We start from the raw sequence: 15,738 nt of genomic DNA, 5'->3' as shown, positions 1-15,738 counted from the left end.
GTCTGCCCAGGCCGGAGCCGGGCGCGACGGGGCGCGGAGTGGAGCGTCCTCTGTGCTGTCCCTACTTTCCGCGGTTCCTCCGCGGGGAGCCGCACTGGGGGCCAGCGTGCGCAGCCCCGAAGCTGGACGAGAATGCGCGCAGCTGTAACAGCAGCAATTAATGACTGATTCGCAATGAACAGAAACGGGGAGGAGCGGTGCCAAAAAAGTAAACAATCACGTATAATTTAAGAAGTGTTTAGTGCGGCCAGGCAGGCTGCGTTTCATTAATTTTTACACTAAAACATATTAAAATTGGCTATCCTCCGGTTTCAGTTTTAAAGAATGAGCCCTAAATTGAAACAGGCTAGCTACTGTGCGGCTTTAAATCCCTCAAGTCATAAGCTTCCACTGTGTTTTTCTAACTGGACAGGGTGTTTTTATTGCAAGGAACTAACTCACCTCTTTAGTTAAAAAATAAAGTCAGAGTGAGAAAAATCTGACACTTCCTACCGCAGTATTCACCACCCTGTCATTATTTCTGCAAGCCTGGGAATTCAGCTTGGACCTCCCAGTATTTGTTGCAGCTTGAGGCCAAGGTGCCCCTAAAAGGATTTTCTTTTAAGGGCTTTAGAAATCGTTTAATGTTGCTTTCCTCTCGTTTCCCCCTTTTTTTAAAAAGAAAAAAACCCAACTATATATGGATCGCGAGAAAGTTCTGGGCATGCATTTGTCTAAAAGCATCCCGAAAGAAAAAAAATCTTGAAAAGAAAATGAAGAAGAAAGGAGGGGAGGCATTCCTTAATGGAAGTATTGCATGCAAAGAAGGCTGGATCTCTTCAAGGCTCCCCCTGAAGCTGGCGATGCACACACAAGGGTTACCTGCCTGGGTGGTCTCTCTACTTTGGTGAGCTGTTGCTAAGCAGCTAATAATAGTCATGTTTGCTGAGTAATTTCTACCCTCCTCGAGCCAATCCGCCTCGTAGAAACCCAAGCCATCTGACAGCCCCAGGGGCGGGCTTTCAGCTCTTTTTTTCCTCCCTCTCTCTCACTTCCCCCCTTCCACCCCTCCTCCTCTTTATCCAAATGGAGAGAGTCCTTTTTTTTTTCTTCACCTCATCTCTTGAGCTGAGGGGCTCTAGCGCGGTCCTGCCGCTCACACGCCGGGGAAGAGCACCAGGCAGCCGCCCGCCCGCCGCCGCGGGGCAGAGCGCGGAGCCTCGCCGGCCCCGCGGCTAGCACCCCGGCGCTGAGGCAGTATGGTGCAGCGCGGCGAGACAATGCAGCAGCTGCCGCAGCCCGCCGTGCCGCTGCCGTGCCGCCTCCGCTGAGCGCCGCCGCGGATCAGCGGCTTCCCGGAGTCAGCGGCGGCCGGAGGAAGCGTTTTCAACGGGAGCGGAGGAAAGCGCGGCGGCAACCGGCGGCGGGGGTCGCGTCTGCCCACCCACCCACTCACTCACTCACTCTCCCTCCCTCTCACTCTCCCTGGGTGCGGGGAGCAGCTGCCAGCGCCTCGGGGACCGCACGCGATGTGGCAATGGGAGGCGCGGGGTGCGACTCGGCAGGAGCGGCCGCGGCGGCAGCCACCGCCCAACGCTCCGCGTGAAGCGGCCGCGCAGCGGCGGCGGCAGCAGCCTACGGTCTGCAGTGCCGCCAGCCCCCCCGCGGGCCCCGCCGCGCTCCGCGGGTCACTACCGGGCTCCGGGCCCCGCCGCAGCGGCGGCAGCAACAGCAGCACTAAAGGCAACTCCCTCACCCCGCCAGCAGCGGCGGCAACATGACCTCAGCCGTTAACGTGTTGGAGCCGGAGACGAGCAGCGGTGCGGGGGGCGGCGGCCACCCCGGCCGGGCGGCGAGGAGCGATAGCGGGAGGCGGCGAAGGACCGGAGGGAACCAACGCGCTGCGGCGCCCGACCGGGAGTATCTGCAGCGACCAAGCTACTGCGATGCGGCTTTCGCCTTGGAGCAGATCTTAAAGGTGCATTCAGTCACTCAGACTTTTTTCAGAGATATAGATACGTGCTAGTACTATTATTATGGGGGAGGTGTTTTCTCGTGAGGGGTAGAAGGAGGAGATTAAATGAAACAGCCACCAATAAAATGCTGGGGAAAAAGAGAGGGACGTCTGTGACTCTAATGCGGGAGAGAGTGTTCTTCCCTTCCTTCTTGCATATGCTTTCCCTGGTGTGTGTTTGTGCTGCGGAGCGCTCCTCTACTTAAATTTCCCGGAGGCAGTTTCACCTCCCTCCCGGCCTCCCCCGGGTAGTTTGCGGCCTGCTCTCGCTTTTCCTCTCCCCTCTCCACTTCCTTTGCTTCTCTCTATTCCCTCGTAGCACTCTGCAACTTCATTAACACCGGTCTTTAACCGGAAAAGGGGAGAAAATGAGTGGCTGCTTTCTTGGCAAAAAGTTGTGCTTTTGCGAAGTTCTCCATTGAGTGCCGAAAACGCAACTACCCTCAGAGAGGGGCTCTCATAGCAGAGAAAGTTTGTAATGTTTACCCCATCGTTCAGAGGAAAAGTGAAAGTTGTAAATAAATTACTACCTTAAATCTTCTGTACAGGTCGTACTGAGTTCCCCCGGCTCACAGGCTTTATTGTTAGCGTGGAAACGCCGGAGGTGCAGGAGCGCGCTGGAAGCCAGAGTCGGGGAGGGGAGGGGGAACGGTCCCAACTGCTAACGTCTGCGAACCAAAAAATGTTCAAAATAAACAACCTCGAGATACAATGCCTTTCTGCAAAGAGCATTTCATTTCATGGAGCAGATGTCTAGGCTTTGTAAAACGGGGAAAGGCAAAAAAAATCCATGTGGCTGCCCTCTAACGTTCATAAATATTGTTGTAACTTACAGATGGCTGCTCTACTTCCTAATTAAGATCGCACAGTGTCTCCCAACTCAATGGAAATTAATTGCTTATGATCTTACAGCACTGCTCACCACGTGGATCATGCATTTACTACAAAGTTGTGCTAAGGGCTGGGAATGGGAGAAATGGCAACAAATTCCTACAAAGTAGTTTTCCTTCACCATCGACATCCCCCACCCCACCCCCCCTGCCATCAGCCCTTTAGAGGTCTAATGAGAACAGGAAAGGGGACTTTTTTTTTTTTTTGACATGCCTGTTGAGATTCATCGACATAGGTTATTTCTCCTTTAGAGCCATGAATCTTGTCAGCATGAATGAGCGTGTTGCAACCTGAACTGGTAGTGGTAACTCTAGTGCAAGACAGTGATGGGCAGCTTAGGCAGGGAGCAGGTGCACACACACTGTCTCGTTTATATGGATTTCAAGCAGTGATGGAATCCCAAACCTGTGTGGTGGTTTAGCAATAGGACAGTTACCAGCAGGTACACATCTTGGCCTACAGAAATACTTAATGGTGGTTGCAAGCTGCTCAGCTGAGCCATGGGGTGAAGGACCTTCACAAAGGACAGCATTACTGTCCTTACTCCAAGGGACACTGTGAGGATATGAGCATTTATGTATAAATAACTGTTCTGCTTGCGTTAGTGCTTGGAGGGGGGCTTTCCCCATATGCCCTCTTGGAATACGTGTGCCTTGCCTGTGTCAGTGTCTGCCCCAGCCTCTTAATTACTAACTTTTCTTTGCCTTGTAGGGGAAAGCTACTGGAAGAAAAGCACCGCTGTGGCTGAGAGCAAAATTTCAGAGACTATTATTTAAACTGGGCTGTTACATTCAAAAAAACTGTGGAAAATTTTTAGTTGTTGGCCTTCTCATATTTGGGGCTTTCGCTGTAGGATTAAGGGCAGCAAATCTTGAAACCAACGTGGAGGAGCTGTGGGTGGAAGGTAAGTCCGAGATCCCCTTTTTTCTGATGCCATCCTTCCCCACATTGCCCCTTCCACCTCAGGAGCTGGATAAAAAGAGCTTGAGCGTCGGAGACTTTGAGAGTGTGTGAATGCATGTGTGTGTGTATACATATGTATATAATAGACATTCTTCATGCTGAGGAGGGCCTGCTGACTGTTTGGGGGCTGGGCTGGTGGCCAAGGGAAGCCTACAAAGCGCTGGCTGTGCCTAGTGCTGTGGTGTTTTGCAGGGCTCTGTGAGGCTGGTGAACACGAGTGTGTATAGGTTGGGAAGGGGCAGGCAGCAGGGTACGTGGCTCTGGGCGGCACATACATACCACTTCACCATCCATGGAGGGCTGCAGGAGAGTGGGCTGTGCACTCTGGGTGAGTGCCTGGCCTTGTTGTGCCCAGCTATATTGCTTGTCCACCCTTCAGCCCCTTTCTCTGGACAGGAGGGCTGCTGGCAGCAGTGTCTTTCTGGCCCCACTGCCAGAGATGGGAGGCTGTGCTGCAAGGAGGCCCCCCCTTCACCATTTTGGGAGTGCATGTGCCATGCACTGCATGTGCATTGGCAGGCCATGAGGAGCACGGCCTAGAGGGGTGGGTGCCTGTGTGTGGTCCTGTTTTTTTGGACAGCTATCAACTGTGGGGGAGAAACATTTGTCTCAAGGTTAAAAAAAAAAAAAAAAAAGACTGTTGAAGTGAAGCCTGGCCTGGCTGGCCCACAGGCTGTGGCTGGGCAGCTGGGTGTGGGGTGGCTGTGGGCACTGCCCTAGGCCAGAGGGGAAGATGTCTTCCAAAACCAGCCAAAAGGCTCACCCGCGTTGCCTTTGTGTTGGTAAGCACCAGTGTAGGAAGGTTGCTTTGGTAAAGGAGAAGCAATTGTGTTGGGAGACTGGGGGTTTGTGTGCTTCCTTTAGAAATAGCCCCACCCCAGCATGCGGGCGGGGGAATGTGGAGCAGCTGCTTCCCTTGAGGGCCTGGAGGCAGTCAGTATCACTGCCCTCCTGCCCGGGGGCCTGCTCAGGGTTACTCTAGTCTGAGAGGCATGACTCCAGGTTGTAATTTTTTCTTTTCAGGGAGAAAATATTATTTACTTAGCATCATATTCCCTCTTTAGTTGTGTTGATGTAAAACCAGACTGACTTTGTTGACAGTGGTAGTTACTCTGGATTTACATCAAAGTAGCTTGCAGCAGAATTTGGCTTATAAAAGTTAATACAGAAAACTGCATAAGTAATCATTAGTAAATACCTCTGTGTGTGTGTGTGTGTGTTGAGAATTTAGTGCTGAGTGCAAAGTTACCAGCTATTATCAAGGTGGTCTGTCTTGCCCTGTGGATGAGTTATAGCATATAGAACCAGATTTTATCTTTGCAGATGACAGCCATATTGGTGTCAGGATGAAGTTCATGGATCATTTAGTGAGTATTGTTCTATTTTGAAAAATAATGTGCTAATAATTGAACTTTTTTGGTACATGTAGTTGAGGAGCCCAAAATACGATGAAATCCTCCCCCACAGCCCAGAAAAACAGAGCAGGCACTGCAGGATCCCACCCATAGGCAGAGATGTACATTCAGAATCTGTTCTGGTCATTAGGTACTGTGCACCTTAATTACTAATGCAAACAGTTGTGAATATTCTTTTTCCCTCAACATTTTTTTCTTAATTCCTTATGAGATTGTTGTGGCAAAGTTTCTTTTGTCAATTTTTGCTTTTACTTTTTTGTCTCTGCCTTTTTATAAGTGTTTGGTAAATAATGTTTGATTGCAGTCCCATCCAGCACTTGTCCCTGAGGTTTATTATCCTGATATTACTGGGGTTCACTTAATAGGAAGGGTAGTCCCATCTTATGCCACCTGCTTCTCCTGACAGTTTAATAAAAGAAACAGCTTGCTGACAACACCTGTGTGACTGGCTCAGCAGTAAAAATGCAATTCTCAAGGAAAAATCGAAGAATCACAGAATGGTTGAGGTTGGAAGGGATCTCTGCAGGTCATCTGGTCCAACCCCCCTGCTCAAGCGGGGCCACCTAGAGCCGGTTGCCCAGGACCATGTCCAGGTGACTTCTAAATATCTCCAAGGAGGGAGATTCCACAACCTCCCTGGGCAACCTGTTCCAGTGCTCACTCACCCTCACAGTGAAAAAGGGTTTCCTTATGTTCAGATGGAACCTCCTGTATTTCAGCTTGTGCCCATTGCCTCTGGTCCTGTCACTGGGCACCACTGAAAAGAGCCTGGCTCCATCTTCTTTGCACCCTCTCTTCAGGTATTTAAATACATTGATGAGATCCCCCTGGAGCCTTCTCTTCTGTAGGCTAAACAGTCCCAGCTCTCTCAGCCTTTCCTCATAGGAGAGATGCTCCAGTCCATTAATCATCTTCATAGCCCTTTGCTGAACTCTCTCCAGTATGTCCATGTCTCTTGTACTGGGGAGCCCAGAATCATAGAATCATTAGGTTGGAAAAGACCTCTAAGATCATCTAGTCCAACCGTCAACCCAACACCTCCATGCCTATTAAACCATGTCCTGAAGGGCCACGTCTACACATTTTTTGAACCCCTCCAGGGATGGTGACTCCATCACCTCTCTGGGCAGCCTGTTCCAATGCTTGACCACCTTTTCAGTAAAGAAATTTTTCCTAATATCCAATCTATCCCCTGGTGCAACTTGAGGCCATTTCTTCTTATCCTATTGCTAGTTACTTGGGAGAAGAGACCGACACCCACCTCTCTACAACCTCCTTTCAGGTAGTTGTAGAGAGTGATAAGGTCTCCCCTCAGCCTCCGCTTCTCCAGACTAAACAATCCCAGTTCCCTCAGCCATTCCTCATAGGACTTCTGCTCTAGACCCTTCACCAGCTTCATCGCCCTTCTCTGGACACACTCGAGCACCTCAATGTCTTTCTTGTACTGAGGGGCCCAAAACTGGACACAGTATTTGAGGTGCGGCCTCACCAGGGCTGAGTACAGGGGCACGATCACCTCCCTAGTCCTGCTGGCCACACTATTTCTGATACAAGCCAGGATGCTATTGGCCTTCTTGGCCACCTGGGCGCGCTGCAGGCTCATATTCAGGTGTCTGTCGACCAACACCCCCAGGTCCTTCTCTGCTGGGCAGCTTTCCAGCCACTCTTCCCCAAGCCTATCACATTGCATGGGCTTGTTGTGGCCCAAGTGCAGGACCTGGCACTTAGCCTTGTTGAACCTCATACATTTGGCCTCAACCCATTGATCCAGCCTGTCCAGATCGCTCTGTAGGGCCTTCCTCCCCTCAAGCAGATCAACACTCCCACATAACTTGGTGTCATCTGCAAACTTACTGAGGGTGCACTCGATCCCTTCATCCAGATCATTGATAAAGATATTAAACAGAACTGGCCCCAATACTGAGCCCTGGGGAACACCACTTGTGACTGGCTGCCAGCTGGATTTAACTCCATTCACCACAACTCTCTGGGCCTGGCCATCCAGCCAGTTTTTTACCCAGCGAAGCGTACACCTGTCCAAGCCATGAGCAGCCAGTTTCTCCAGGAGAATGCTGTGGGAAACCGTGTCAAAGGCTTTATTGAAGTCCAGGTAAACAACATCCACAGCCTTTCCCTCATCCACTAGGCGGGTCACCTTGTCATAGAAGGAGATCAGGTTAGTCAAGCAGGACCTGCCTTTCCTGAACCCATGCTGGCTGGGCCTGATCCCCTGGTTGGCCTGCACATGCCTGTTGAGCGCACTCAAGGTGAACAGCTCCATAATGTTTCCTGGTACCGAGGTCAGGCTGAGAGGCCTGTAGTTCCCCGGGTCCTCCTTCCGGCCCTTCTTGTAGATGGGTGTCACATTGGCAAGTCTCCAGTCATCTGAGACTTCCCCTGTTAACCAGGACTGCTGATAAATGATGGAGAGTGGCCTGGCAAGGTCCTCCGCCAGCTCCCTCAGTACCCTTGGGTGGATCCCATCTGGCCCCATAGACTTGTGCGTGTCCAGGTAGGGTAGCAGGTTAGTAACTGCTTCCTCCTGGATTATGGGGGGTTTATTCTGCTCCCTGTCCCTGTCTTCCAGCTCTGGGGGCTGAATACCCTGGGGATGACTGGTCTTACTATTAAAGACTGAGGCAAAGAAGGCATTAAGTACCTCAGCCTTTTCCTCATCTGTGGTGGCAATGTTCCCCCCCGCATCCAATAAAGGAGGGAAATTCTCCTTGGCTCTCTTTTTGTTGTTAATGTATTTGTAAAAACATTTTTTATTATCTCTTACAACAGTGGCCAGATTGAGTTCTAGCTCGGCTTTTGCCTTTCTAATTTTCTCTCTGCATGACTTGACGAGATCCCTGTACTCTTCTTGAGTTGCCTGCCCCTTCTGCCAAAAGTGGTAAAATCTCCTTTTTTTCCTGAGTCCCATCAAAAGCTCCCTGTTCAGTCAGGCCGGTCGTCTTCCCCGCCAGTTCGTCTTATGGCACATGGGGATAACCTTCTCTTGTGTATTTAAGACTTCCTTCTTGAAGAATGCCCAGCCTTCCTGGACCCCTTTGCCCTTCAGGACTGTCTCCGAAGGGACTCTCTCAACCAGTGTCCTGAACAGGCCAAAGTCTGCCCTCCAGAAGTCCATGGTAGTGGTTTTGCTCACCCTCCTCCTTACTTCGCCACGAATCGAGACCTCTATCATATCATGGTCGCTAAGCCCAAGACGGCCTCCAACCACCACATCTCCCACCAGTCCTTCTCTGTTTATAAACAGCAGGTCAAGCGAGGCACCTCCCCTGGTAGGCTCACTCTCCAACTGTGTCAGGAAGTTATCTTCCACACACTCCAGGAACCTCCTAGACTGTTTCCTCTCTGCTGTGTTGTATTTCCAGCAGACATCTGGTAAGTTGAAGTCCCCCACGAGAAGAAGGGCTAGCGATCGTGAGACTCCTGCCAGCTGTTTATAGAATGCTTCATCTGCCTCTGCATCCTGGTTGGGTGGTCTATAACAGACACCCAGCAGGATATCTGCCTTGTTGGCCTTCCCCCTCATCCTTACCCATAAGCACTCGGCCTTATCATCATAATCGCTGAGTTCTACACAATCGAAACACTCCTTAACATACAGAGCCACCCCACTGCCTCTCCTTCCTTGCCTATCCCTTCTGAAGAGCTTATAGCCATCCATTGCAGCACTCCAGTCATGAGAGTCATCCCACCACGCTTCTGTGATGGCGACTAAGTCATAGCTATCCTGCTGCACAATGGCTTCCAGCTCCTCCTGTTTGTTGCCCACGCTGCATGCATTGGTGTAGATGCACTTGAGCTGGGCTATCAATTTCACTCCCAACATTGGCGTGCCACCCTTAGGCTCCTCTCTAGTGAGCCTGATTACATCCCCTTCCCCCTTCCAACCTGGAGACAATGTCCTGGTTTTGGCTGGGATAGAGTTAATTTTCTTCCTAGTAGCTGGTATAGTGCTGTGTTTTGGATTTAGTATGAGAACTATGTTGATAACACACTGATGTTTTAGTTGTTGCTAAGTAATGTTTATACTAGTCAAGGACTTTTCAGCTTCCTATGCCCTGCCAGCGAGAAGCTGGGAGGGGGCACAGCCAGGACAGCTGACCCAAACTGGCCAAAGGGATATTCCATGCTATATGACGTCATGCTCAGTATATAAACTGGGGGGAGTTGGCTGGGGGGCAACGATCGATTCTCAGGGACTGGTTGGGCATTGATCGGCGGGTGGTGAGCAATTCCATTGTGCATCACTTGTTTTGTACATTCGTTTATCATTACTGTTATTATTATTTTCTCTTCCTCTGCTGTCCTATTAAAATGTCTTTATCTCAAACCACAAATTTTACTGGTTTTTGTTCCAATTCCCTCCCCCATCCCACTGGTGGGGGGGAGTGAGCGAACGGCTGCGTGGTGTTTAGCTGCCTGCTGGGTTAAACCACAACAGTCCTTTTGGCACCCAACGTAGGGTTTGAAGGGTTGAGATAATGACAGATCTGACCAGAGCGTGGTAAGGCAAATTTGTTATAAGCATTCATTATATTGGTTTAATAGTCGCTAGTCACAACGTTGATTTATTTGCTCTCAAAGTTGTGTTATGTAATACCTTACTTGCAGTATATGTTCCCTGTTGTGCTGTTTATCACCGCTGGGAGCTGGGTCAAGTTTATTTTGCTGCACTGTGTAACACTGGCTTATGATATGATAAAATTATTGGTTGTGAGACTAATCTGGTATTTGTACTCGGCATTGCCGTCATCTCCGTACCTCAGGAGCCACCTCTTGGAAACTATTCATAATTACACTCTTTACCTTTTCTCCTCAGAAAACCAATCTATGGGGGAGATGGGGGGGACAATTTCCCCTGCTCCTTCACTTTCCCTTTCTCTTCCAGGCTAGTTACAACAGCTCTTGAGAATTTTGAATATCCTTGGGATGTTCAAACCATCATGTTGCTATTGCTATGTTTCCTGAATGTAGTTCAGGTCTTGTTTAGGATTAAACAACTATTTAAGAATACCATCCAGAGATCTACCCCTGCGACGGGCACTGTGGCTACTCCAGCCCTGATGACAGGCACTGCAGCTACTCCAACCCCGGCGAGAGGCACTGCGGCACCTCAAACCTCAGTGACAGGCACTGCGACTACTCCAACCCCGGTGACAGGCACTGCAGCTACTCCAACCCCCGCGACACACGCTGCAGCTACTCAAACCCCAGCGACAGGCACTGCGGCTGAACCAGAGAACCAACCCGTGCCGGTATCAGTTGCCCCTATACACAAGAAAAAATACACAAGAAAATCAGCTCGTTTAGTAAAGAGATGAAGATGAACCAGGGCCATCATGAGAACAGGAGGAGAAAGAGGAAGAACTCATAAACGAGATGGAAACCACCCGATCCCTATCCCTGAGTGAGCTGCGAGATATGCGCAAAGATTTCAGTCATCGCCCAGGCGAGCATGTTGTCACCTGGCTGCTCCAATGCTGGGATAACGGGGCCAGTAGCCTGGAATTAGAGGGTAAGGAAGCCAAAGAGCTGGGATCCCTTTCTAGGGAAGGGGGCATTGACAAAGCGATTGGAAAAGGGGAACCAGCCCGCAGCCTCTGGAGGCGACTCCTGTCAGCTATAAAGGAAAGGTATCCCTTCAAGGAAGATGTAATATATCACCCTGGGACATGGACCACAATGGGAATTACCTGAGGGAATTAGCCATGCTGGAGGTGGTTTATGGTGACCTGGACGACGAGCGGTTACCCAAAGATCCAGATGAGGTCCAGTGCACACAACCCATGTGGCGGAAGTTGGTACGGAGAGCACCAGCGTCGTATGCCAACTCATTGGTAGTAATGACCTGGAAAGACGGAGAGGATCCAAGAGTGGATGAAGCAGCTAGCCAGCTCCGGCAATATGAAGAAAGTATCTCTTCCTCCCTCGTCTCAGCTGTGGAGAAACTGTCCCGGGAGGTCCAGCAACTCAAAGAGGATAGGTCCTACTTTCCACCTGTACGGACCAGCATCTCAGCTATTAGGAGTCAGCATTCCTCTGCTCAAGAGAGAGGATATAGAGGGTACACACCACGGGGCACCCTATGGTTTTACCTGCGTGACCACGGAGAGGATATGAGGAAGTGGGATCGAAAAATCTACCTCGACCATAGAGGCACGGGTACGTGAGTTGCAAGGAAAAACAATCACCAAAGGGGGTTCTTCCAGGAAAATTGCTGCTCCGGTTTCCAGTGGACAGTTCCCCAGACAGAGTCAAAGGGCTGATCTTACTCCTGATTTTAATGAAGGAACTCCTGACTCGTATGTACAAGAAGTGGGTAATGAATACTATGGCCCGGACTAGAGAGGCCCTGCCTCCAGCCAGGTGGAGAAAGGGACAACCGAGTTTACTGGACTGTGTGGATTTGATGGCCTTGCACGTCAGACCCACAGGAGTATAAGGCTCTAGTAGACACCAGTGCACAGCGTACTCTAATGCCATCAAGCTACATAGGGGCAGAACCCATCTGTATTTCTGGAGTGACAGGGGGATCCCAACAGCTGACTGTATTGGAGGCCAAAGTGAGCCTAACTGGGAATGAGTGGCAAAAGCACCCCATTTTGACTGGCCCAGAGGCTCCGTGAATCCCTGGCATAGACTGCCTCAGGAGAGGGTATTTCAAGGACCCGAAAGGGTACCGGTGGGCTTTTGGTATAGCTGCCTTGGAGATGGAGGAAATCAAACAGCTGTCTACCTTTCCTGGTCTCTCAGAAGACCCTTCTGTTGTGGGGTTGCTGAGGGTTGAGGAACAACAGGTGCCGATTGCTACCACAACAGTGCACCAGAGGCAATATCGCACCAACCGAGACTCCCTGATTCCCATCCATAAGATGATTTGTTGACTGGAGAGCCAAGGAGTGATCAGTAAGACTTGTTCACCTTTTAAACAGTCCTATATGGCCAGTGCAAAAGTGCTTTCACTTGGAGGGGCGTTCTGTATACTTGGAATCGACTGCCCCAGGGATGGAATCACAGCCCTACCGTTTGCCATGGACTGATCCAGACGGCACTGGAACAGGGTGAGGCTCCAGAACATATGCAATACACTGATGACTTTATCGTGTGGGGCAATACAGCAGAAAAATTTTTTGAGAAAGGGAAGAAAATAGTCCAAATCCTCCTGAAAGCTGGTTTTGCCATAAAGCAAAGTAAGGTCAAGGGACCTGCACAGGAGATCCAGTTTTTAGGAATAAAACGGCAAGATGGACGTCGTCAGATCCCAATGGATGTGATCAATAAAATGACAGCCATGTCCCCACCAACTAGCAAAAAGGAAACACAAGCTTTCTTAGGCGTTGTGGGTTTTTGGAGAATGCATATTCCAAATTACAGTCTGATCGTAAGCCCTCTCTATCAAGTGACCTGGAAGAAGAATGATTTCCAATGGGGCCCTGAGCAACCACAAGCCTTTGAACAAATTAAGCGGGAGATAGTTCATGCAGTAGCCCTTGGGCCAGTCTGGGCAGGGCAAGACGTAAAGATTATGCTCTACACCGCAGCCAGGGAGAATGGCCCTTCCTGGAGCCTCTGGCAGAAAGCACCAGGGGAGACTCGAGGTCGACCCCTAGGGTTTTGGAGTCGGGGACACCGAGGATCCGAGGCCCGCTATACTCCAACTGAAAAAGAGATATTGGCAGCATATCTGAAGGGGTTCAAGCTGCTTTGGAAGTGGTTGTTACTGAAGCACAGCTCCTCTTGGCACCCCGACTGCTGGTGCTGGGCTGGATGTTCAAAGGGAGGGTCCCCTCTACACATCATGCAACTGATGCTACGTGGAGTAAGTGGGTCGCACTGATCCACACAACGGGCTCGAATAGGAAACCCCAATTGCCCAGGAATCTTGGAACTAATCATGGACTGGCCAGAAAGCAAAGATTTTGGAATATTGCCAGAGGAGGAGGTGATACGTATGCTGAGGAGGCCCCACGGTACAATAAACTGCCAGAAAATGAGCAGCAATATGCCCTGTTCACTGATGGGTCCTGTCGTCTTGTAGGAAAGCATTGGAGGTGGAAAGCTGCTGTATGGAGTCCTATACGACAAGTGGTAGAAACTGCTGAAGGAGAAGGTGAATCGAGTCAGTTTGGAGAGGTAAAAGCCATCCAGCTGGCTTCAGATATTGCTGAACAAGAAAAGTGGCCAGTATTTTCTACTGACTCATGGATGGTGGCAAATGCCCTGTAGGGGTGGTTACAGCAAGGGAAGAAGAGCAACTGGCAGCGCAGAGGCAAACCTATCTGGGCTGCTGCATTGTGGCAAGATATTGCTGCCCAGGTAGAGAACCTGGTTGTAAAAGTACGTCACGTAGATGCTCACATACCCAAGAGTCAGGCCACTGAGGAACATCAAAACAACCAGCAGGTGGATCAGGCTGCTAAGATTGAAGAGGCTCAGGTGGATCTGGACTGGCAACATAAGGGTGAATTTTTCATAGCTAGGTAGGCCCATGACCCCTTAGGCCATCAAGGAAGAGATGCAGCATATACATGGGCTCATGATCGAGGGGTGGACTTGACTATGGACACTATTGCGCAGGTTATCCATGAATGTGAAACATGCGCTGCAGTTTAACAAGCCAAGCGGTTAAAGCCTGTCTGGTATGGAGGACAATGGCTGAAATATAAATATGAGGAGGCCTGGCAGATTGATTATATAAAACTCCCACAAACCCGCCAAGGCAAGTGCCATGTGCTTACAGTGGTGGAAGCAACCACCGGATGGCTGGAAACATATCCCGTGCCCTATGCCACCGCCCGGAACGCTATCCTGGGCCTTGAAAAGCACGTCCTATGGCGACGTGGAACCCCAGAGAGAATTGAGTCAGACAACAGGACTCATTTCCAAAACAGCCTCATAGACAAGGGCCAAAGATCATGGCATTGAGTGGGTATATCACATCCCCTATCATGCACCAGCCTCTGGGAAAATTGAACGATACAATGGACTGTTAAAGACTACACTGAGAGCAATGGGTGGTGGGACATTCAAACATTGGGATACACATTTAGCAAAGGCCACCTGGTTAGTCAACACTAGGGGATCTGTCAGTCGAACCATCCCTGCCCAATTAAAACTTGTAGGTACTGCAGAAGGGGATAAGGTCCCTGTAGTGCACCTAAAAACCATGCTGGGGAAGACAGTCTGGGTTACTCCTGCCTCAGGCAAAGGCAAGGCCATTTGTGGGATTGCTTTTGCTCAAGGACCCGGGTGCACTTGGTGGGTAATGCAAAAGGATGGGGAAGTCCGATGTGTACCTCAAGGGGATTTGATTTTGGGTGAGAATAGCCAATGAAGTAAATGGTACGATGTTAATTGCTATATAATACTGTATGTCATCACTTTTATGGTTGCTATATGCCATATCAATGGTATTTCAGTGAGAATCACCCAGATTAATGAAGATTGAACTTTGATGAATCCCAGTGGCGGGGGAGTGATCGAAGAGCTGTGTGGTGTTTAACTGCCTGCTGGCTTAAACTACAACACAGTACTCCAGGTGTGGTCTCACCAGTGCTGAATAAAGGGGAAGTGTTACCTTCAGTGACCTGCAGTTGGAACCTGCTGTTTAGAACACAGGGTAGTCCATGATCTCCTACAGATCTCACCCCTGCAGCACACCCTCCCCCCCCCCAACCCCTGCCAGTTATTTCAATGCAGCTATTACATTTTAAATCATTGATAGGTCTCTGTCAAGTTCCATCTTGACAAGTATCCACGTCACTGCTCAGGGTTGATGCTCATTGCTGAAAAGCTCATGCATCAAAAGAATAAATTAAGTGTTTAAAATTCCTCTTTCATCTTTAAGAGTTTTAACTCAGTGAAACTCTAGTTTATTGTGGAATAGTCTGACTATTCTTTGGTCACTGAGAAGGTAAAGGGTGAAACCTGAACTTATTGAAAGCAGTGGCAGAACTTGGGATTACTTTTGTGTAGCCAGGCCTTCAGCCAGCATTTGTACAAAACTGTACCAGACTAATACATGACAAGTGCCCCCACTTGACCTGTTATGGGAAGGGCAAGAGGAGCATCTTGTTCTGTAGAACTGGCACCCCCCCAAGTTGTAAGAACACGGTTCCTTTTGCCTTTCAAACTTCAGAGGAGTTTAATTTACTTGAGTTTCCAGAAAATTGTTCTTCATTATTATTTCCAAACTTATCACGCTGTGGCTAATATCTGTGCCAGAATGTGCACTATAAATCCTTGTTTGGAAGGGTCTGTTTCCTTTTCTGTTGGAACATGTATGCTTAGACAGGGCACTGCCTTTGTTGCACCATTCCTGTCTTCCTCTCCTGATCTTTGAGTGAATTCCCGCACCCTGGGGATTTTGCTGGTTATGAACAGGTTGAGATGGGCATTTTTGTAGTACCAGAAAGCTTGGAGATTTTGGTGCGTAAATCCAGGAGTGAAATAGAACAGTTG

The 15,738-nt window shown here is 49.7% G+C and overlaps 1 protein-coding gene across 9 annotated transcripts in view; it reads left to right on the top strand.

Moving 5' to 3' along the window:
* Positions 1 to 1,004: 1,004 nt before the first annotated feature.
* LOC142403049 (protein patched homolog 1-like) overlaps positions 1,005 to 15,738 on the top strand; it is a 102,960-nt gene continuing 88,226 nt past the window's right edge. For 8 of the 9 annotated variants that reach the window (XR_012773577.1, XM_075489174.1, XM_075489173.1 and 5 more), the window contains exons 1-2: positions 1,005 to 1,957; positions 3,596 to 3,788. Coding sequence is in view for 7 of the 9 variants with exons in the window: in XM_075489174.1 (XP_075345289.1) it covers positions 1,757 to 1,957; positions 3,596 to 3,788 (394 nt within the window). In the remaining 2 variants the exon portion in view is untranslated. Of the gene's footprint in view, positions 1,958 to 3,595; positions 3,789 to 5,170; positions 5,215 to 15,738 lie in introns of those variants that run through there. The other variant, XM_075489175.1, reaches the window with a different exon arrangement.

This window comes from Mycteria americana, assembly GCF_035582795.1.
Source record: "Mycteria americana isolate JAX WOST 10 ecotype Jacksonville Zoo and Gardens chromosome W unlocalized genomic scaffold, USCA_MyAme_1.0 Scaffold_32, whole genome shotgun sequence".
In the NCBI taxonomy this organism is placed as follows: domain Eukaryota; kingdom Metazoa; phylum Chordata; class Aves; order Ciconiiformes; family Ciconiidae; genus Mycteria; species Mycteria americana.
Note: the sequence above shows the minus strand (reverse complement) of the source record. Positions and strands in the feature narration are given on the sequence as shown.